Source organism: Sitodiplosis mosellana, unplaced genomic scaffold (genome assembly GCF_009176505.1).
Source record: "Sitodiplosis mosellana isolate CC-2019 unplaced genomic scaffold, AAFC_SMos_1.0 Smas_scaffold_3, whole genome shotgun sequence".
Taxonomy (NCBI): domain Eukaryota; kingdom Metazoa; phylum Arthropoda; class Insecta; order Diptera; family Cecidomyiidae; genus Sitodiplosis; species Sitodiplosis mosellana.
The window spans coordinates 9,683,571-9,706,817 of NW_022595246.1; the positions used below are offsets into that span (position 1 = coordinate 9,683,571).

A 23,247-nucleotide genomic window follows, 5' to 3' on the forward strand; every position below is an offset into this window, starting at 1 on the left:
ATTATATTCAAACCAAATCCAATTCAAACCATACTTCATCGGCTCACTTTTGAAGCGCATCAAATCGGTTCAGTTTGAACTGTCAACTAACTCTGTCACAAAACATGTGCGATTGTTTTCTTGTGCACGAGTACATCGAAGTATACACACGGTCGGAGTGCACGGCTCCACGATCAGAATATTTTTTATTAGAAGAGCCGAAGCTCTTGGAGGAATTAAAAAAAGTGTTTTTGTGAAGAAGTTTAATACTTGAAAGATGCGTCGACTCAAAAAGGTGAGAATTTTGATGAATATTCTTTTGAAATTTACATGGATATTCGAACATTTCGGTACTATCACTGGAATGAGGTTATGTTGAACTGCGTATCAAACTAATTTCCATGGATTTTCTATTAAAATTATTGTAGTATGCCTCTGGAGAAGGTGCCAGTTACATTACCCGTCGACAGGCTCTGCGAAAACTGCAGCTATCGTTGAATGATTTCCGTCGTCTGTGCATCGTCAAGGGAATTTATCCGCGTGAACCGAAACATCGTCGTCGTGCTCAACGTGGTTCAACCGACATCAAAATCCTGTACCACACAAAAGACATCAAATTCCTGTTGAGTGAACCGATTGTGTGGACACTTCGTGACTATAAGGTGAGTCGGTTTAGAAGTTGAACGGTCATTTCTGATTAAATTTGGAGAAAGAAGGGTTGAAACAGCTTTACTCTTCTTCACGTCGAACGCTAAGCTCATTGCCTCCCAAAGAAAGAACTGTTACTAACCGAATGTTTTCAATTTTAGATCTTTAATCGCAAAGCAGGCAGAGATCGTGCTTTGAAGGATTTCCGTGCATTGAATCGTCGTTTAAAGGCTAAACCAGAACTGAAGTTGGATCACATTGTGAAAGAGCGTTACCCCACATTCATCGATGCCATCAAAGATTTGGACGATTGTTTAACGCTTCTGTTTCTGTTCAGCACATTTCCGTCATTGAAATATGTGCCCAGAGAGCAATCGGCATTGTGCCGTCGATTGACCATTGAATTTTTGCACGCAGTCATTGCCTCAAAATCGCTACGTTATTGCTTCATTTCGATCAAGGGTTACTATTTCCAAGCCGAAATCAAAGGACAAAAAGTGACATGGATGATTCCACATTATTATCCGTTCCAGCCACAGTCACGTTCCGAAGTCGACTTCCGATTGATGTCAATCTTCGTTGAATTCTACACAATTATGTTGGGCTTCGTAAATTACCGTCTATACAATCAAATGAATTTGGTCTATCCGCCACAATTCCCAACGAATCTGTTCCAAGACACAGAAGAATCGTTGAGCGACGAACATGCATTTGTGTCAGAACGAATTGCTGCATTGAACTTTGACTTGCTAAAAATCGATCCAACGGTCGACGAAAACGAAGCCGATGACGATTTGAATATCGATTTGCTCGAGGGTGAGAATGAATCCGAGCAAATAAAACAGATGAAAGAAAAGGCGGCCGAAGAAAGAAAGTTGCGTAAACTGTTCAAAGGATTGAAAGTATTCATAAACAGAGAAGTACCGCGTGAGCCATTGGTGTTTTTGATTCGTTGTCTTGGCGGCAAGGTGTCATGGGATAAAACATTGTTTGTTGGAGCCACATTCGATGAATCAGACGAAACGATCACACATCAAATTGTCGATCGGCTATCCGTTGGCAAGCAGTACATGTCACGCGACTATGTCCAACCACAATGGGTTTTCGACTGTGTAAATCAACGCACATTGTTGCCAACGAATAAGTACTTTATTGGCGCCGTTTTGCCACCACATTTGTCACCGTTTGTTGATCCAAGCCGTGAAGATGTCTATATTCCACCAGAAGAAAAGTCTCTGCGTGATCCATCGGCCATTGAAAAACATCAGCAGAGCTCTGACGAAGAGGAGGATGAGCCAGAAGTAAATATCCCTGAACCAGAACGTGATGGTCTATTGGAAGACGCGTACCGTATGGAAAAAGAAGACGCCGGTTCAGATGAAGAGATCGAAAGTGATGGCGATAATGCTGCATACAAAGAAGACAGTGACTTGGATGAAGATGACCAAGATTTTGATGGACAGAGCACCGAAAAGCGTGCCAAACAAAAGGAAGCAAAACAAAAAATGGCCGTACAGAGTGGTAAAGTACACAGAGAAAGCCAACGGTCAATTAAAAAGCAAGAGATCGAGGAGCATCGGTTGAAAGCACGCATGGTCAAACCGAGACATCGCAAACTCTTCTCAAAACTCATCAACGAAAAACAAGAGAAACAAAAGGAAAATTGGCTACTCGAAAAGAAACGGAAACGCATCGATGCTGCGGCCAAAGAAGAGAAAAAGAAGAAGAAAATAGAAAACCGCAAGAAATTAGTAGCTCAATGAATCAATTTTCTCTTTTTTCAACTTTTTTTCTGTTTATTCTATTTACTCTGAATAAATCATATGAAATATTATATAAAAATAATGGGATGGTTTTTCAATCAAAATTTGAATTAACCGGAAAATTTTTGGATTTTATTCTAAAAACTTGACAAACGTATGCTTGGCGTGCTTATCTGCTTTAGCACAATTTCTTGGGTATATTTTTTTATTATGACATTTTTTTTCTGGCATAAAATTCATAGAGCCGTTTGTTTTCTTGTTATTCTATTCTTTCACATTCAAATGGCTGAGCAATTGCATCTAATATCAGCATAGGAAACTTGCACCTGTGACGAGAACACCTGCGCTGAATTTCTGTATTTTTAGTAATTCTTTTTCAACAAAATTATGACTTAAATACTTTTCGTTTTCAAATGCAATGTTCGTATTTTAAATTGATTTGTTTAAAAATGTTCTTTCCATGCTTTTTAATTATAAATGTTTTTTTTGTAAGTTCAGTAAAAATTTGATGATTCGGTTTAAGTTGATTAACGCCTCGATGCTGATGTCGTTTCCACGGCGACTTTGTATCTTCAGTACTGGCTGTAAATTCAAACGGGGCAAAAATTATAATATGCTGTGTTGAATGCATTTTATTTTTCAAAAATATTTTCAGAGGTCAAAGCAACAACTACTTACATGCGGTACAAACGTTAAGTTTTTTTCGGATTGGCAGTGCACGGTGCATTCAGTGTCCACTTTGTTATGAATCCGACTTCAATGACAACAGCATCACTTGTGATGAATCCATTGTGTGGTTTCAACAAATTGTCCCATGACACAAGATCTTGTGTGCTTAGTGTCCCCTGATAAGGAAAATGCCCGGTTTGAGTTTGCTTCATTGCTGCAACTTTGCTTGGTGCAATCAATTGGGAAGACATAACGATCTCAAAATTCGTTCTCATGAATGACTTTTTTTGCAATCGAACTTCGAGATGACCGGAAAGGCTTTTGAAAACTGTCAAGTCAAATGGTCCATAATCGTGTAATTCGAATTCTGGCGTTCGAACGGCCAGCAAGTTTTTGATGTTGTTGACGGTCAGTCGATAAAATGACTTTGTACGGCTCTCAAAGGTGTTTACGCAGGTCACATCGCTTTCGTTGACATTATTTGCGTCGGCTACTTCAATTTTGATGTCCATTTGAAGTCTTTCATGTAGCTCTCGTCGATTTCAGATAAATCAACCGCGCGAACCAACTTTTTATCGAAAGGATCTTTCGAAAAATCAAAGACTTGTGATTGAATATGATATTCCAACGGTTGCACATTTGGCGAAAATGAAAGCATTTTGATCGTAGCCTTTGCAGCGTATGGCAATTTGGTATTGGTGTTTTTTTCTACGCGTTCCAAACACATTACAAGCCATTGCTTTGATTTCTGGAAAACAAAACACCACGGCGATCCATGGATCATGACTTCGGGCGATCGAATGCTTTTCAATTCGCTGACTTTGGCCACCACAAACGGAAAATTGATTTCCGAACTGGTCGACACTAAATTTGCTTGTGCCATGTTGAAAAAAAAACAGTCTTTCGATTCTGCGATGGATTCTTGATGTTTTTTTTTAGTTCAACTTTTTTTTCAATGCACAAAAACTTATTGGATATTTTTTTAGAAGAAGCAGCGAGGCACACACCTTGAAATTCAATCTCAGTTTGCAATGGAATTCATTTTGTTGCGAAATTCAATCCTTGCTGCAGGGCATATTTTAAGGAATTCTTAGAACTACCGGAAAAATATAAAAAGATGAAAATGCGGCAAACTATAGGCAGGGTAAACATTTTTTTAAAAATTTACTCCGGCCTATATGGGCATATACATTTAAATAGCTCATGATCGTAACATGAAAAATGTGAATTTTAAATGCGTTTTTCTTGCGAAAATGATAAGAGATAATGAATTAGTGTGTTCAGCAAAGCTTCGGAGCCTAACTAATTCTATAACTTTGTTGGAGATTACAATTCGTTATCTCTTATCGTTTTCGCAAGAATAACAAAAAAAAGCACATTCCAAATTCACAAATTTCATGTAACGTTTGACGTTTCTATTGAAGCGACAATTCATGTTACGGTTTTAAAAAACAAATTAACTGTAATAATGCGAATTTTATTCTCAGCTCACGATTAAACTATCAATGTCACGTGCATCGCAATAAAAATTGACACCGAATGATTTGCTACTTTCAATATCGCATTATTTTTTCGTATTCTGCTCGTTGACCATTGCAAAGTGTTCGGTAGCAGTACCGTAACTCTTTTCGGAAAAAATCGCCATTTCATAATTTTTTTAATAAATCGCTTTGATTTCTTTCGAGCAGATGCAGCACTCTTTATTCATGTTTATCTTTGCGGTCTCCGTTATCTAAGATAATGCTCGTCAAAATGCATAGAACCGATATAATATTGCTTCTTAATAATATCGGCTTAAAATAAGTTTTAGCATCGTTAGAAGCAAAATGTACAGAAAAGGGTTTCTTTCAATTATATGTAAACTTTCAACTACCGCATTTTTCGTTGAGAACTACCGGATTAGGATTTAGAACTACCGGAATCCGGTAGAACTACCGGTTAAAATATGCCCTGCCTTGCTGAATTTAACGATAAAATTGCGACTGAAGCGCCAATCTCCATACATTTTGACAGACTTTCGAGTGCATTAGCGGTTTTATTCAAATAATTGTGTCCTAGTAATGTTTTGATGGGAATTAGCATATTTTTGTGGTTTCCATGTTTGGTTTCTACAATTAAAGAATAAACACGATTTTTCTGCATCTAAAATCTCTCAAAAAAAATTGCAATAAAATCAGAGCGCGCCAATTGCTCCGTTTCAATTAAGTTAATTCTTTCAATCATTTTTACCAATGTGAAAATAATGCTTCTTTCCCGAGATTCAATTTTAAAAAAAATCTCGTTAATGGTGAAAATAGTTAAATGAAGAATGATTTTTCAGAGTCGATTCTCATGCCGATAGCTAACGCAGAACTCGTGATATCAATTTAAAAAAATCATTTCAGCGCGATTTTAATCGACCTATTTTGCATTCTCTCAACTAATTTTTAAATTGCCCCGAAATGATTTGTTGAAATTGGTTATCACAAATTTTGTGTTCGCTTTCAGCACGGTAATCGACTATTGAAAAGTGTTTTTTTTCATTTGATACGTATTTTACGCACGAAACCTTTCTACTAGCAAACGATTGCCGTTTAATCTGATCGTTTGTATCTAAAAATCTAGAAAGACAAAAAAAATGTGAATGTACGTACGTTCAAATGCAACGAATCATTCTTTTGTATATGGATGCTCAAGTGTGAGTGTATTAGTGAATATAAGTAGCGTAGCATAGTCAGAATTCAGAATCCAAACGAACGTTGAGACGAAAGAAAAAAAAACAATTAAGGAACGCTAGCTTGGTATTGTTGTTGTATAGGCAAGGGAGCTACATATATCGGTACTCTTCCAACACACTCACTCATACACATTCACTAGCTCGTCCACTCGCTTACTCACCCATTGAATTGTATACGTGTGAGAAAATGGAAGAAAAAAGAATCATCACAAAGTGACAGATGACACAAAGTGCATACAACAAAGTGGCTTTCACTTTGTAAAAGTTGTTTGTTCTGAATATTTTCTCATTTTTTCTCCCCAAAAAAAGTCGATCAATTTACAGTGTGATTCAGTTTAATGTTGAATTTTGGCGAAATATGTACGCAGATTTAAAAATAGTAATAAAAAATTTATGAAAAAAAGTGTCGAAAAGCACCAAAACACATACAGAGTGTTTTAAGTATGCCAAATGTAGTAGACGACCATAAACAATAATATAGTGCATTTCATTGTTTGTGAGAGAGCAGAAAACCTGAACAAAAAAAAAAGTTTCTAAAATAAAAGTCTAGGGGACAACAAAATTTTGAATTGGCTTACCGTACCGTGTAATGAACAAATACCAAAAACTGGTTGAAATCAAGCGTACAACAAAATTTCAAATTGGTGGTGTTAGCATAGCATTGGATTTATTGAGGTTAGGTTCGGTCGCAACAAATGAAATCGTTTGGTCGTAGAATTTTCGATTCGTAAATACTCGAACTAAATGCTTATTTGAGCGCAAAATACAACATTTATTTGATCAATTGGGTAAAATTCTTTTCATTCTCATACAGATGTCTAAATCAATGTTGCCCGAAGAACTCAGTCGACATTTGATATGTAAGAGTTTACAATGCAGTTTTTTTCTTTTATTTTTGACTTCAAATGTATGTGACAGTACCTAATCTAGTTTTTTTATTTTATTCTCACCCATCACATCTATGTAGATAATCACGAGCAGGTTTTTGCTCAGCCACCGTATCCGTATCCGCCAGTGAACGAACCAACGATGGCTTTGCCGAATGGAAACCATGGAGGAGGAAGCAAGAGAGGTGGGAAAAAACAAAAGACGGCGCCTAGCTCAGGCCCAGAAGTTTATGACACGGGTAAATCGGACAATTTTCAATTATTTGTTATATCATTAGAATGTAATTAGTATGATGTACGTATCGACTAAATCATTGCGTTCTTTTATTTTTGTGTGGAAAATTCGCAGGAAGACGAGGAAATTTTGATGGTTTGGCCAATACGTTCGGATGGGCCATGCCACCATATCATAATCTGTTGCCAACGACTCATTCGAGTCGCCAAGAAGCACCGCCTGCCGCACCAGCACCGCGAGCTAGCACATCGTCCGAATACGCTCAAAATTACAAGGACCCACCGACAAAACGAAGCCCGTTCACATGCGACTTTTGTGCGAAAGGCTATACATACAAATGGAATTTGGAGTGTCATTTGCGAGACGAACACGCTAAGGAATTTCCATTCCAATGCGGGAAATGTCGTAAAGGATTCTTTCTGCAGACCGATACTCAGGAACATGAAGCTAAATGTAAATCACGCCCGTACAAATGTGATGAATGCGAATATGCTACGAACGATCGCACAAAATTGACCAACCATACTGTACGCAATGAAGTATATCAAGTATAATCATAATATTAATAATTAATTTTTAATTTCATTAATAGCGTCGTCATACGGGCGAAAAACCGTATCAATGTGAATTTTGTCTCGAACTATTCACATTGAAACACAGCTTGGACCGTCATTCGATCAATCAACATGCCGACCAATCGCCATTTCACTGTTCAAAGTGTGGCAGAGGTTTTATGAGCGATGACCTGGCTCTTGCACATGAAATCAACTGTAAATGCAGCAAGTATGAATGCGATGTATGCGAATTCACGACCAGAGACCGCACGAAATTGACAAATCACGTGCGAAAACATACTGGAGAAAAACCCTATCAATGTAGGCAATTTTTTTTTTATTTATTTAAAATTCAGCAGTTTATTTACTCTGTGGATATTCCATTGTTGTGTTTCAGGCTCTTTCGCAAATTGCCGACGCGTGTTCACCTTGGATCGCAATCTCAAGCGCCACCGAAGAGATGTTCACAAATTTGTGTAAAATGTTCAACGCTTTGGCCGATTGTGGCGCCAACAATGGAAATGATCAAATGAAGAACGAGAATTAGTTTAAGTCGATTAGCAGCAATAATTATTTGAACATTAAGAGTACTTCCCATACACATTTCGTAGTTTGATTCATCACATGCGAATTCATACTGCTGAATAACCATTTCGATGTGAACTGTTTGCTCCGAAAATTCTTCACACGAAACGGCCATTTTAACAGACACTCACAAAATAAACAAATGAATAACACAAATAATTTCTGTTTGAACAAATAACCTAAAACCGAAGTGCAGATCAGTTTATAGCAATTAGTATGAACTGACGAATCAAATGACCATTTTGAATATATTTACTTTTTATACAGTAGAATTACATTATGTATTCAAATTTGACATTTCTTTGCAGTGAGAGCGTAATAATAAATTTGGAAATAATGAATAAATCAATAAAGAAAATTTACATGGCGTTTTGTCATTTAGTATAGAACTTGATTACAGATTGGACAATGGATTCATTTTATGAGTCATTTCTGATTGAAACGAATAGTCATAAGGAATGTAAAAGGATTCTGCGGTGACGCTATAGCATTCTACAAAGAAAAACATACAAATACAACGTGTTCACTGTTAAGTTTGTTGATAAATTTCCATAAGTTATAACTTAGCTTTGTGAACGAGAGGTAAGTGCATCCATGATCGTGCTCTTTGCACTACGAGCGTGCGTTTACACTGGTGATCAATGTTTGGACGCACTTTAGTTTGCAAATAATGTTATTGTTAGTGTAGTGCTATCCCTGTGGTTTGTGCTATGTCAAAATATTATAATAAATAATAGCAATATAACAAGCAACTGAAAAATAAAATTAATGTAATTTAGCTATACGGTAAAAAGACAATCATGAAATTTAGAGAATTTTGTTATGCAAACAAGAACTTGTTGACCACAAAAAAGAGAACAAATACGTTAAAATGCATATTAAAATAGACAAAAACTGAACAAAACATACCACAAAAATATTAATAATTCCCTTGCATCGATAGGCTTGATTGAATCCTTTGTCCAAAGCGGCGTTCAAGTCATCTTGTCGAATAAAGCCGTGAGCAGCTAGATTCCTTGATGGCTCCGAAACAGCCCATGAACGCTGTCCTTTACCTACATTTGCAATTCGTTAAACGATAATATAATATTTCAGTGGTGTTAAGTGAATCATTTCTCTTACCCAAAAAGTTTTTTTTGGGTAATGATTGAATGCAGTGAAAATCACAGTTCATTTTGCATGCCAGCGATAATAACTTTCAGGTAAAAGGACCCTATCATAAAAGCCAAAATAATAGGGATTCCTGTAAAGCGACAGATTTGATTATAAGCTGACTGCAATTATTTGTGTAAAAACGTGTGTCTGGTCCTTTAGAGGACGAATATAGATTAAATCTTCTACTCCTTCTCCATTTCAATGTCTCTGTTTTTTTTATGTTGTTTCTATTTCTATTTCAAACCACTCTCTAATGGTGGCCAACGATGTTTATGCACATTGAATTTTCCTTCAATCATTTATGACACCTTCGAAGAACACATCAGAGAGCAATTTTTCGTGTATCTTCAGATTAAGTTCAATACGAAATTGGGTACATATACGAAATTCTTCTCGTATTTTTAAAAAGGCAGTTTTTCTATCAAATAGATTTACTCAAAAATATTACATTGAAAACAGTTGTGTTTTGATCGCCGAAACTACTATTCGAAATCAAAGACAAATCACATGTAACAATAAATGATTTAAAAACTAGCTTGCAGTTGATACGCTGTGTTGGACGAGCGATTGTTCGCATAGTTTTTTATACCGATCTTCAAATTACGGAAAACGTTGAAAATCAATTTCAAATTGATCGTAAAGTAATTTTTTATATCGAGAATTATTGTGCTGAATACTTGAAGGAATTCACAATATTGCAAGGTTATGATATATTTTTGCCTGATTGTCGACATGATTTATTACAGTATTTTGATAATCCATTCACAAACCTCGTTGAATTTTCGACCTATGACCATAAATTTTCTGAAAGAACTTGCCTCAAAACATTATTCCCAAAATTGCAGCATTTCATAGCACCAACGTAAATCATTTTCCTAATTTAGAAGAGTTGCGGATTGATGAGCTTGGTATGTATGATTCAGCATTCTTTCAAAATGAAATGGTGCTACCTATTTTGCTGCTGAATCCACAGATAAAATCTCTTTGTCTTATATCAGAGAAATTTGTATGCAGTACTTTGAATGTAAGTTTGATTCGGAGTGCCCTCGATAGTCTGAAAAATATAGAAACTCTAAAACTTCAAATAAAGCCCATTACATTCTACAAAGGCACAGATGATCTTATACACATGCAAAGTGTGAAATCATTCGAAATTACTTTGATAAACTGACTGAATTGCCAATATGTTTCATACCCTTTTTATTTCCACAACTCAAAGTATTCATCATCAATTATCCGAAAGGGGAATTTCATAGTTCTTTTAATGAAGAGTTTTGCAAATTCATTGATAAACATTCAACAATAACACATCTATCGATTGACATTGAGACCTCAGAAGCTCTGGATTGGCCGAGATTAGTTGAATCTTTGCCATTACTTGTTGAGATAAGATTACCCAATTGTTTAAGTGCTATACGGTCTCAATATGTTGATTTGTTTTGCGGGAATTTGCATTGAACTATTATAACCGAAGTGGAAATTCGAGAAAAATTCAAATAAATTTATGAGCCAAAAATCAAACTTGCGCAAATGCGATCAGAACGAAACTTTCAGAATCTAATTTTTCCACCAAATAATGAAACCTCAGAAAGTTTGAAGTCAATCAAAAGCGATTTACGGGTACCTCCCATACAAAATTGTCGAAATTTGGCCTGAAATTACCCATTTTTCAAAAAAATGATCAAAAATCGATGTAAAATCAAATGAGTACTGTTTTTTTATGTCATATATGTTATGTTCTTTGATCACAAGGTGGAAAATATACTAAAACATGCGATAAAGGTAAGGAAACAGAACTTAAAATCCAAAAAAGGCGATTTTTGGCTATCTGAATAGATATAGCTCGGGCGCCAGGTCCCAATCCAAGGTTTTAGGGTAGTTTTTGGTTGGAATTTTCTTTTTGTATGATTCTGCAACGATTAAGCTATTTGGTGACGTAAAATTCTGAAAAAAGTCGAAAAAAAACCAGTCTAGGGTAACAGATAATTTAAAATAAAGCGTTGACCGGTTTGGTGTTTATCAATCAAATATAATAAACATGAGCGAGCTACGTATTAATTCGTTAGACGTCAGACAAATGAGTAAATTTTATATTACCAGTAGTTATAAGCAATTATGTTCGTTGTTTTTGTCATGGCACGCTATACGTAGAAAAAAAACCAACGAACGAATTAATACAATTTCAAAAAATGTGCACAAGACGAAAAAAATAAAGAGAATTATTTTTCGATTGAAATTTGATTCGAATTTATTTTGATATTAAAAAAATATTTTGTTATTAAATACTCATAATTGCTTATAACTACAAACATTTCTCAAAAGAACAACATTTATTTTCCGAAGCGCGCGAACAGTCAGATTGTGGCGATAAATGCCATCTTATCAAAAGGCGTCAATTACATGCAGTTTATTTGAAACAAATTGATAAGCATAAATTCGAGCTACATTTAACCGTTGTATTCAATTGAAATGATTGACACCGATTGACCAGAGTGCGTTAGCTGTATTCTTTGTTTTTCACTTCCACATTCAAACGATTCGTGAGCCTCGTTATTTTCAATTCGTTACGTTTCCTCGTTATTTTTTCTTTCTAAAATTATTTTCAAATCATTATATTTTTCGATTTATTAGTTAACATTTTCCTAATATATGCCTGGAGGAAGTCTAATAGGTAGGAATTTATGTGTGTAGAGGAATCTATACCATTCATACGAGTTGGATCGTTTCATTTCGATCAAGCTAAAATTTGTAGTTCCATTTTTGGTGGCCCATTTCGTTGCCAAATAAACCGCGTCTGGTACATAAATCGTAACTTTTCTCGTTCTGTATTCAACATATCCAATTGAAGTATCTCTGACGATTTGAACTTGAATAACTTCAATTTTTTTAAATTTTCTCAATTTTTTAATGAATAGCAGAATATCGAACGTTTCTCTAAATACGTAAAGACGTTCGACATTCAATGAGATTCTCTACAAGGGTTTCATTTTTGGATCTACCAGAAAGCATTATTTCATTCCAAAGAAAAGGACGAATTGACCCTGTTTCAATATATTCGATCAAATGGGTCGAAAAAGGTTCAAGGCTTTCCGTACTACTATTAGTGGAAAATAATTCCAAGAACGGTATTGAAGACCAATCCTCATCAAACCCATACATATGTAAACGCTTATAGAAACCATGAGTGTGAAGTTGATATAAAAAATCCCAAAAAGTTTTTTCGTTCACCAAACGAATGTAATATCCGTATTTCAATTCAAATGTATCCAGTTTAGCTTTAGAATTGAGTAATGCATCTTTATTGGACCAAAATGTATTTGAATCGCATGAAAAACTACGTATATTGGGATTACGTTCGAAAAATTCATGAAGTTCATCTATTTTTTCTGCGTAATTGCACAATTCTAAATGTCCAAGCTTTTCGTATCGTTTCCGTAGCCATTTATATTTATTTTTGTTATTTAATTGAATTATACGAATACATCGCACATTCCTACAATACTTTAGAAGAATATCATAGAGATCTTGAGTAATTTTACATGTTGATAGTTCCAACACTTCGATATTTGGCAAAATTTTCAAAATGTATCCAACTATTTGCTTATTGATGCGTACATTTGTAAGAGACATTATTTTCACTGAGTTAAATTCATCGGAATGTAATTTAATGAACTTAAATTTGTCCAGTTCACAGTGGTAAAAGACTGTAAAAGAATGAGTGCTAAATGGTTTCTTCTTCGTTTTAGCATGTACATTATTTTCTATGGCAATCCAAGTGATAAATTGAATAAAAAATGGTATTGGAATACACTTTTCAATGCTAACTTCATATTGTTCATCATCATTGTCTATCATATAAATACCATCACTTAAACAATTAAATTTAGCGCCTGAATAATTGCGTGCGAAAAATTCGCCCGTCATTTGTTGCATTGATTTACATGTTTGGGCCAATGAATGTAAATCCCTTAACGAGAGATAATCGAATAGTTCGTCGAAACAATGGCGATTCAATGTGAAAATTGAACATGATAAAAAATGTTGATTTTCATTCACACTACTCGCGTTGCTCCTTCTTCTGTTTGCCAATTTGATTAGATTGTTCCCCATCAGTGCTTTAGCTATTTGCTTTAGATTTGTTCTATTTATTTGAGGAACGCTGTGAAATAATCAACAAAATAAAATTAACACATTATGACTTCAAGAAATTACGGCAAACGGGAACACTCTCTTTCTCTTCCTCTTCATCATTGTCGCCAATTACAAATACCTTAAAATGTTAATTTGTGTGAATGATATCCAGTAAACTACATTCAGTTCTTAATCAAACCTATTTTAGTTCAAAAATCACGTATTTATTTTTATTCTTTCTTTTCCAAAGAAATAGTTCTCAATTGTTCGAAATAATATTTCTTACAAAGTTCATAGCAATATCCGTTCTCAAGCAAGTTTCAAAGACAACTGAATTTTGTAAGCACAATTCCAATACATTTCTGATCGTTAACAGCAGTAAGGATAGTCAAAAATGGACAAATAACATCCTTTGTTGTGACAGAATTGACAATTTCATTTTGATGCACTTTGCAAAATTGGTTTCAAAATGTTCTATGAGTGTCTAAAGACCTTGTTTTTAAGTTCATCGTCATGCGTTTTCCAAGAATCAGCTATATAGATAATCCCGATAATCGAGGATTTAAATATTTTCAGGTTGAAAATAAATATCATTCTAACGACGTGTTGTGAGCATGAATATAAATGGACATAAATTGCCAAAAATTCAAAGGTCGGCAGATGTATCGGTATGTAGCTACAAACATTGTTTAGAACAATCCTATTCAAATGATCAAAAATATGCATTTTAACTGAAGTCAAATTCCTTAATCTTTGGTGTCTTTTCTCTAATTTCTGTTGTACTTTCAAGTGCCAGGTATACTGTATTCCTTCTGAAATATATTCTTCCTTAATTCCTCTTTTTTGTCAATTGTCGAGACGAAAAAGACATTAGACGATTTGTGTAACAGTAGACTGGTTTTTTTCGACTTTTTTTGAATTTAACGTCACCAAATAGCTTAATCGTTGCAGAATCATACAAAAAGAAAATTCCAACCAAAAACTACCCTAAAACCTTGGATTGGGACCTGGCGCCCGAGCTATATCTATTCAGATAGCCAAAAATCGCCTTTTTTGGCATTTTAAGTTCTGTTTCCTTACCTTTTTCGCATGTTTTAGTATATTTTCCACCTTGTGATCAAAGAACATAACATATATGACATAGAAAAACAGTACTCAATTGATTTTACATCGATTTTTGATCATTTTTATTGAAAAATGGGTAATTTCAGGCCAAATTTCGACAATTTTGTATGGGAGGTACCCGTAAATCGCTTTTGATTGACTTCAAACTTTCTGAGGTTTCATTATTTGGTGGAAAAATTAGATCCTGAAAGTTTCGTTCTGATCGCATTTGCGCAAGTTTGGTTTTTGGCTCATAAATTTATTTGAATTTTTCTCGAATTTCCACTTCGGTTATAATAGTTCAATGCAAATTCCCGTAAAACAAATCAACATATTGAGACCGTATAGCACTTAAATTCTTCGTATGATCTTCCTCTATGTGATTCAAGAAAAAAACTGCCTTGGCCCAATCGATATAAGTCAATTTGAGTCCATCAAAATTTCAAAAAGTGGTCGAATTGAATCCGTGAGCATAAAAGCGACTTATTAAACAATCACCGAACAAAACGATACAAGAAAAAACTACCAAACAAAACACACGTTAAAAACGTAACACAGCAGGACGGTACCGTTCAAAACGAAACTCCGCTGTGCTACACATTACCGCTGTGATACGTTTTGTTCGGTAGTTTTTTCTTGTATCGTTTTGTTCGGCGATTGTTTAATAAGTCGTTTTTATGCTCACGGGTTCAATTGTAGTACTTTTCACCCCAAACTTCATACGGAATGTGCGATAACTTTGTATAGCGATATGATATTAAGACATGCAATGGCTTAAATGAAAGGTATTGAAGCCCATTTTTATGCTGAATCCGAATTTATTATCAGTTTGATCACATCAACTCTAGTTTTTGAGATATACCCCGCGTTTTGATTTTGAATACATTTTGGGCTTCTCTACGTGTTCTAAGCCGCCAAATTGATACTTTTCACACATTCCTATGATTAGACCTTGAATCAGGACTGCAGACGTTAGAACATGCTTTAAATTTTGATCCAATGTTCAAAACAGGGAACGAGCTGGAGGTATTTCCGGTTTCACTTTTTGTAAATATACCTTCCATTGAAAAATAATCAATTGTTGTGCACTTACTGAATCGAATGATAAATTGTTTTGTATTGATCGTTCGAAACCAATAAACACTTGATTGAACTTGTTTTTTTAGATCGATATCAAATGAATTGACTGTTTTTAAAATAATCTTTGGCTCTTAATCAAACAATCAATCTCTTTTATCACGTTGCAATCGATATGGTCAGATGGTCGACCAAGGATCATCGACGATTGGGAAGGTACGTAGGAAATAGCCACTTCAATTTTTAACATTGAAGAAAACATTTATGTCTTAATTCAAGCAAAACACCCAAAAACTAAAGCATAAGTATCTTCTTCGAAAGAAATGCAATTTATTGAATAAATGTTAAAATGTAGATAAATTGAAATAACACCATTACAATTGATACATTTTGCGGCAATGGAATATTAAACATAGATAAATGTGATTCTAATTACTTCAGGCAATTTCGTATTTCTCGGGATAGAATATGGTTTCAACTGAGAATGGAACGGCTGAATCATCATCGACTTTAGTAACATGTAACACTTTTAGATCTGCATATGGTACTTTTGAAACAAATGTCACTTCGACTGGGAAGAAATCGCCTGGAATCGATGATGGGCAACTGAATTCCATTGAACCAGCCGGATTTGATGCATCGACAATCGAAATGTTCCATTGAAGACGGTTCTTTCCCTTATCGTAGTGATAATCACCTTCACAGTCGACCACAGTCGGTTGACATCCAGTACTGAAACATTTAAAATAAGAATGTCAATTGAATCACTTGTCCAAGACTATTCCAACAATAAACAGATTTAATTCGAAAATCGACAAAAACTAAACCTACGGCAATGGAATGCTCAACGACAAATCTTGTAGTTGAAGCTGTTGATGTTCCAACTCATATTCAATATTGACATCACAACCTCCCTCTGGATTTTGAGATGGCCAGCAGTTAACTGTTGAGAAAAATATAAATTTTTGATGTTGCCATGAATTTCAACTCATTTTTTACGCACTTGTCAATGGAATTGCCGTTTCATCTTGTGTTTGATAGCGCCATTTCAAAACACCAACATCTGTGTTGATCGGGAATGGTTTGGTTGAATTCTTAAGACCAATTTGGTTTGCGGATCGGAATAATTCTTTGTCGACATTTGGATGGGTTTGCAATTGAATGCTTTTGTTCACATTATTTTCCAGTTGAACCTTGATTTTGCCGTATTTCTCGTCGGCCACTTTGAGCGTTAACAAACCAAACAATTCGAATAATTGCAAACCACCTTCGCGACCGATGCGCAAATTCATCTTGTCTTCGACACGCAAATGAACACTGAAAATGGACCAAGTGAAAGAGTTAGATTGATTTCATTGGGTAACATGCATGTTGTCTCTTACTCTTCCGTGTGTACGTTAGCTTTGGCACGAGCAACTGGAGCAGCACTGTGTGAGGTCGGTGCCAAGTTCGTGACATTCTCTCCTTCGCTCTTCAATTGGTCAACAAAACTATCAACATCCTTCGATTTGCCACCCAATTTGAGTGCATTACGTGTTGGAGCCGGTTTTCTGTGAATCAAATAGCAAGGTTGATCATGATTTTTCAATGGAGAACATCGTCAATTTTGGATTTTTTGTGCTCAAAATCTCGTGGTATGTGGAATAAAACTTACTTAACTGGCGACGGAGCAGTTTCGCCGATTCCAACCGATGGTTGCGACAAAGACGATGAACTCGAAATGCTACCAAAGCCACCACTTGAAATACCACCGCCGAAGCTTGAGCTTGAACTACTGCCGCCACGTCCCAATGACACGCCTCGTTTGCTAGCTTCCAATCGTTGACGTTGCAATTCCTTGGCCTTCTCACGCATCTTTTGCTTGGCTTCACGCTCTTGCGTCTGTCTGACTGCCAAGTAGACTTTCTCTTCATGTGAATCCATTTCGACAAACGTTTTAATTTGTCCCAAATTGACACTCTCACGATAGCCAAGTGCAACGATTTCATCGAATGCAAAAATCAAATTGAATGCATTCTCACTGATGTCTTTTTCATCTAAATTGCGACAGTATTCGGGAATCTAGAATCAAGCAGATAAGGTTGAAATAGTTTGCATTTTCAATACACACACAAAATCATGTCCGATGAACGCCCTAAAAATCAACTAATTAAATGAAAATTGGTGTATTTTTCGTACCACTTTCGAAAAAAGTCGCAATGTTTCCAAATCCTCCAGAATGTTGGAGGTTTTGGTTGTGATCAAAACCATGTACAGCTTTTCCATTGGCTGATACACGTAGCGCACCGAGTCTGATTCGACAAATGTATGTTGTTTACCGGATGTGATAAGCTTTGGAAAAGCGGCCAACAGCCCCTCAATCCGAGCCTTCGTCATTTCGATAAATTGGCGGGAAATTATCACTGCAAAAGCAAAAAATCATCGATTAAATTCGGTTTTCACATGACGAAAAAAGTGGTTCATGTTCAAAAGTTCGCTAATGAGTTCATGCAATACCTTTCCCTGCTTTGGTAAATACAGCGGCTGCGATCAAAACCTAAAAAATCAATAAAAACACATTCAAAACGATATTTTCAATTTTGTCAAGAGGTTCAAGTGAAATTTTAAAGAAAACTTTACCATTTTGAAGACCGAACGAATGCAATTTTTCGACAAAAATAACAAAAATTTTCGGACTATTGACTCGATGTTACAATTCAATGAGATTACGTGTCAGATTTGATGTGTTGTATTGACAATGCCAAATGTCCCAAACACTGTGTACAACAACTGAGCTCACATTGTGACAGTTCGACCAATTTGCCCGAATTCATTGCATCGGTATTTGAATTTTTTCTACGTAAATTTTCCCATTTTAACGATAATATCTCGTTGGTTCTTTTTACATTGATTTCACAGAGACATTTTCGTGTAAATTACTTGAGTCGAATTAAAAAAACCCACTTCAAATGTACATTTTTAAACCAGATTGCATCTACACTCTTCGAAATCTCTGGACGTTTAGTCAAATGCTGAAAAATTCAAGTGAAAAAAGTTCGATGCTACTTTGACACTTCGCTGTATGTTCGCGCCAATTTTGTTAAACTGTCGCAAACCACCAAAGTGTTAATACGAAGTGCAGCTAGTGAATTCGTGAAAAACACAGCCGTAATCAGTTTATTGGACTTTAGGATTTAAAACAAGTTATATTAACATTTTAATTACAAGATAAGATTATTTATAAGAAATTAAATCGAATAAAACCAATACAACAAAAATGGTTCGCTCTAAGATGTTCGTCATGAAGCGAGGTATGCATACAAACCGACAATTATTTTTCGATTAGTCATTTTCTCTCGCAATTTGGCGTGCATAAAATTCTAAATTTTCATAATGGTTCTCGATTCAATGACGGAATTGGGTTTAGATGGTCGCAAAGAGGAGGTCCATTTCGATAAAATTACATCGCGCATCCAGAAACTGTGCTATGGATTGGACATGGAATATGTTGATCCGGTAAGAGTTTGATCGATTTCATGAACATTTTACATTGGCTTAAAAGCCGTTTTTTGCTTCGTTCGACCGATTCGGCCAGATCAATTGATTTATCGGATTGTTTCGTTCTTTTCATTCTCAAAGGTTTCGATCACATTGCAAGTCATCAATGGTCTTTATACCGGTGTAACGACTCAAGAGCTTGATACATTGGCCGCCGAGACAGCAGCCACCATGACAACTGAGCATGCTGATTACGCCGTTCTTGCCGCACGAATCAGTGTATCCAATTTACATAAGGAGACGAAGAAATCGTTCTCAGGTGAGTACAAGCAGAATTTCATTTTCTAACCTCAACCGCTAATTAGCACTCATTCAGTGTCAATCGATTAGCATTCATCACGACTGTATGCATTGAATAACCAAACAAAGTCAAACAAATTGCGATTTCAATTGATTCACTGAATTTACTAAACAAACAGCAACATTTGCCTATCAATAAACTATGTCAGATTAAAATTCAGCCTGAAGAACAGAAAATTTCCATTTTTCTCTATGTTCTTCTTGTTGAACTCACCGAAATAATTTCACATTTTGCAGAGGTCATCGCTGATTTATACAACGCGGAAACGAATGGTCGTAAGACGCCGATGATAAGTGACAGCATTTACAATGTTATCATGCAAAATGCCGAGCATTTGAACTCGGCTATCATTTATGATCGAGACTTCAACTACAATTACTTTGGATTCAAGACGCTAGAACGCTCTTACCTACTCAAGATCAATAGCAAAATAGTTGAACGTCCACAACACATGTTGATGCGAACGGCTGTAGGCATCCACGGCGCAGATATCGATGGCGCAATTGAAACGTACAACTTTCTCTCCGAGAAATATTTTACCCACGCATCACCGACATTATTTGCAGCCGGCACACCGCGGCCACAGCTCAGCTCCTGCTTTTTGTTAGCAATGACCGACGATAGTATGGATGGCATCTACGAAACGCTCGCACGATGCGCAAAGATATCACAACACGCTGGAGGAATTGGTTTAAATGTAATATCGTAATTTTTATTGCTGCGAGTAGCCAATCCAATGCACTCTTTGTAACTATTTGCTCATTTTTTTTCTTCAGGTACATTGCATTCGTGCCAAAGGAACGCCAATCTCTGGAACTGGAGGTTATTCGAATGGCCTAGTTCCAATGCTTCGCGTTTATAATGCAACCGCCCGGTATGTTGATCAAGGTGGCCGTCGTCCTGGTGCTATCGCCATATACCTTGAGCCTTGGCACGCTGACATTTTCGAGTTCATCAATCTTCGCAAGAACACTGGCCATGAAGAAGAACGTTGCCGCGATTTATTCTTGGCTCTGTGGGTTCCGGACTTGTTCATGAAACGGGTGGAAGCTGATGAAATGTGGAGTTTGATGTGTCCACACAAATCGCCGGATTTGTACAAAGTATGGGGCGACGAATTTGATGCACTTTACACAAAATACGAGAGCGAAGGACGATTTGAGCGTCAGGTGAAAGCGCGTGATCTTTGGTTCCAGATCGTTCAATCGCAAATTGAAACGGGTACACCGTACATGCTGTACAAGGATTCGTGCAATCGCAAAAGTAACCAACAAAATTTGGGCACAATCCGATGCAGCAATCTCTGCACAGAAATCGTTGAATACACCGATCCGGATGAAATTGCCGTTTGCAATTTGGCCTCGATTGCTGTCAATATGTTTGTGAAAGCAGATAAAACGTATGACTTTGGCAAATTGAAGGAAATTAGCAAAGTTGTCACAAGAAACCTGAACAAGATCATTGACGTCAACTTCTATCCGTTGCCAGAGACTGAAAAGTCCAACAAGCGTCATCGGCCAATTGGTATTGGCATTCAAGGTTTAGCCGATGCCTTCCTTTTGATGCGTTTCCCATACGAAAGCGAAGAAGCAGCCAAATTGAATCAACAGATTTTCGAGACGATTTACTATGGTGCATTGGAAGCAAGTTGCGAATTGGCGGAAAAATACAGGCCATACGAAACATACCAAGGTTCACCGGTTAGCAAAGGCATCCTGCAATATGACATGTGGGACAAGACACCAACCGATTTATGGGATTGGAATGCATTGAAACAGAAGATTGCCACACATGGCGTTCGCAACTCACTGCTTTTGGCGCCAATGCCTACGGCTTCAACAGGTAATTCAGCAAATCAAAGACAATAAAGTCATTTTTCCAAAGCAAAAATTTGAATTTTCGGTGAAAATCGATTGTTTCTTCTGCTTTAAATTTAATTTTTTACGGAAATTTTCTTTTAAAATTGTCATCATGAGAATGACATGTACAATTTCCTTCAATAAAACAAAAATCTCTTTCTTCTTCATCTCACCAGCTCAAATTCTAGGCAACAACGAATCGTTTGAGCCATACACATCGAATATCTACAATCGTCGTGTGTTGTCTGGTGAATTTCAGGTGGTCAATCATCATTTGATCAAGGATTTGACCGAAATTGGGATGTGGAACGATGACATGAAAAATGAAATCATCGCGGACTATGGTTCGATCCAAAATATCACACGGATTCCCCAAGAAATTCGTAAGTTTACTAAACTTCATGTTACATGTTTTTATCTGCGGTTTATCAACACAATTTTATGCAATAGGCGATTTGTATAAAACTGTTTGGGAAATCTCGGTCAAGACAACCATGAATATGGCCGCAGATCGTGGTGCCTTCATCGACCAGAGCCAGTCATTCAACCTACACGTGGCCCAGCCCAATTACGCAAAAATGTCTTCAATCCACTTTTATGCATGGAAACTTGGTTTGAAAACAGGCATGTATTACTTGCGCACACGACCAGCAGCTAACCCAATCCAGTTCACTGTCGATAAGAAACGTTTGGCTGCCTCACGTGCCTTAAACCAAACGAATGGCAACACATCAATGAAGAGCGTCAATGCAAATTCAACGATGAATCAATCGATGGTCGAGAATGGCTTATTGAATGAACAGGCCAACTTCAGTATTGATGAAGAAGACGACGCACAACCAACAGCCAATTCTTCAGTTGCTGATCTCGAACATCAAATGGCCGCAATGGTTTGTTCAATCGACAACAAAGATGCCTGCTTGATGTGCGGTTCTTAAGTTTATTCATAGCATTTTGATTTATTTTTTTTGAATATTTTCATTCTAATCTCAGTTTGATTCAAAATCGACCATAAAATCAACGTTGCTTAGCACTCATTTAGATAGTTAGATACTTTACCAAAGTGTTTTTTCCTCGCAAAGAGCCATACAAGAATCAATTTACCTCTTATACAATATTTTCATTTACCTTTTTCCCAAAACGAAAAAAAAACGTGTTTACCCTTTTTCAAAAAGATGAATAAAATTCAAAAAAAAAGTCACATGTTTTCTTCATTTTTTGTGTGTATTTCCGGAATTTATTTCAGTCACTTAAACTGTAGACATTTTTTTGAAAAATCAAAAAAAAACTTTGTGTAAAAAAAATAGTTTGTACTTAAACTAGTAAACGTTCAATTTCTTGTTGAATTGAGGTGATTTGGGATTTCAATTGTGAGCCCTCGTTGATGGTGACAGAACAGGCCATGATTGGGCGTGAAACACCGCAAGCACGTCCCAATGCTTGCTTCGAGCGAACGAAAACGTATGGTACGTTCTTATCTTCGCACAACAACGGCAAATGTAAGAGAATTTCAATTGGTTTGGTATCAGCAGCCATCACAATGAATTCGGCCAAACCACGGTTCAAAGTCTTGGTGGCTTCGTTTGCACCCTTCTTCAATTGATTGTAGCTGAGTGCTTGCTGGAGCAAGTTCATAATTTTGGTAGTTAATATTGGATCAGCCAATGGGTAGGCTTTCTTGTTAACTTCTTCGTCAGCCTGAAAACGAGGAAACCAAAAAAGGAAAATGTTGAGGTTAGGATTGCATAGGCAAAGCGGCTGATTGATAAGTGCGTTTTTTTGTCTCTCTCTAGCAAAAAACACAAGTTTAATTTGAAATCCATTCAAAATGAAAAGAACTGATGATCAAGAATGCACTTACCATGTTTGGTTTGAGGAAATTTTAAAACTTCTTTGATGAAAATGTGTGTTGTAATTTCAAATGAAATGCACGCTTTTGAATAGGCACCTCTCCGCAATGCTGCTTCCTTGAGGAATGAAAACAATACACACCGCTTACAATCGATTAGCTTTACATACACCATGCGGTTTGCAAGTGGTCCGATAC

General features: G+C 36.3%; 5 protein-coding genes across 8 annotated transcripts; 3 read left to right on the forward strand and 2 right to left on the reverse strand.

Moving 5' to 3' along the window:
* Positions 1 to 97: 97 nt before the first annotated feature.
* On the forward strand, positions 98 to 2,472 carry LOC129566344 (pescadillo homolog). Its single transcript, XM_055442193.1, has 3 exons — positions 98 to 274; positions 408 to 641; positions 789 to 2,472. The coding sequence occupies exons 1-3, from the start codon at positions 257 to 259 to the stop codon at positions 2,388 to 2,390; spliced, it is 1,854 nt and encodes a 617-aa protein (XP_055298168.1). The 5' UTR covers positions 98 to 256; the 3' UTR covers positions 2,391 to 2,472.
* A 3,517-nt stretch (positions 2,473 to 5,989) lies between these two features.
* On the forward strand, positions 5,990 to 8,398 carry LOC129566346 (zinc finger protein 239-like). Of its 4 annotated transcripts, none has more exons than XM_055442196.1 (6): positions 5,990 to 6,216; positions 6,590 to 6,635; positions 6,743 to 6,901; positions 7,012 to 7,424; positions 7,490 to 7,772; positions 7,849 to 8,398. In XM_055442196.1, exons 2-6 carry the CDS (start codon positions 6,590 to 6,592, stop codon positions 7,929 to 7,931), a joined length of 984 nt encoding a protein of 327 aa, XP_055298171.1. In that variant the 5' UTR covers positions 5,990 to 6,216; the 3' UTR covers positions 7,932 to 8,398. The 4 variants fall into 4 exon arrangements, with proteins under 4 accessions (XP_055298171.1, XP_055298170.1, XP_055298169.1 ...); XM_055442195.1 differs by having other exon boundaries at positions 5,991 to 6,450; XM_055442194.1 differs by having other exon boundaries at positions 5,996 to 6,154.
* A 7,415-nt stretch (positions 8,399 to 15,813) lies between these two features.
* On the reverse strand, positions 15,814 to 18,270 carry LOC129566348 (coatomer subunit delta). Its single transcript, XM_055442200.1, has 8 exons — positions 18,123 to 18,270; positions 18,000 to 18,039; positions 17,682 to 17,905; positions 17,158 to 17,564; positions 16,886 to 17,053; positions 16,507 to 16,820; positions 16,335 to 16,446; positions 15,814 to 16,235 (listed from the first exon to the last, which is right to left on the reverse strand). The coding sequence occupies exons 1-8, from the start codon at positions 18,123 to 18,125 to the stop codon at positions 15,941 to 15,943; spliced, it is 1,563 nt and encodes a 520-aa protein (XP_055298175.1). The 5' UTR covers positions 18,126 to 18,270; the 3' UTR covers positions 15,814 to 15,940.
* Positions 18,259 to 22,210, forward strand: LOC129566347 (ribonucleoside-diphosphate reductase large subunit-like). The gene is made up of 7 exons (XM_055442199.1): positions 18,259 to 18,793; positions 18,910 to 18,998; positions 19,122 to 19,299; positions 19,578 to 20,038; positions 20,118 to 21,183; positions 21,377 to 21,583; positions 21,651 to 22,210. Exons 1-7 carry the CDS (start codon positions 18,760 to 18,762, stop codon positions 22,136 to 22,138), a joined length of 2,523 nt encoding a protein of 840 aa, XP_055298174.1. The 5' UTR covers positions 18,259 to 18,759; the 3' UTR covers positions 22,139 to 22,210.
* Positions 22,211 to 22,405: 195 nt separating this feature from the next.
* Positions 22,406 to 23,217, reverse strand: LOC129566351 (NHP2-like protein 1 homolog). The gene is made up of 2 exons (XM_055442203.1): positions 23,062 to 23,217; positions 22,406 to 22,898 (listed from the first exon to the last, which is right to left on the reverse strand). Exons 1-2 carry the CDS (start codon positions 23,062 to 23,064, stop codon positions 22,515 to 22,517), a joined length of 387 nt encoding a protein of 128 aa, XP_055298178.1. The 5' UTR covers positions 23,065 to 23,217; the 3' UTR covers positions 22,406 to 22,514.
* Positions 23,218 to 23,247: the final 30 nt, after the last annotated feature.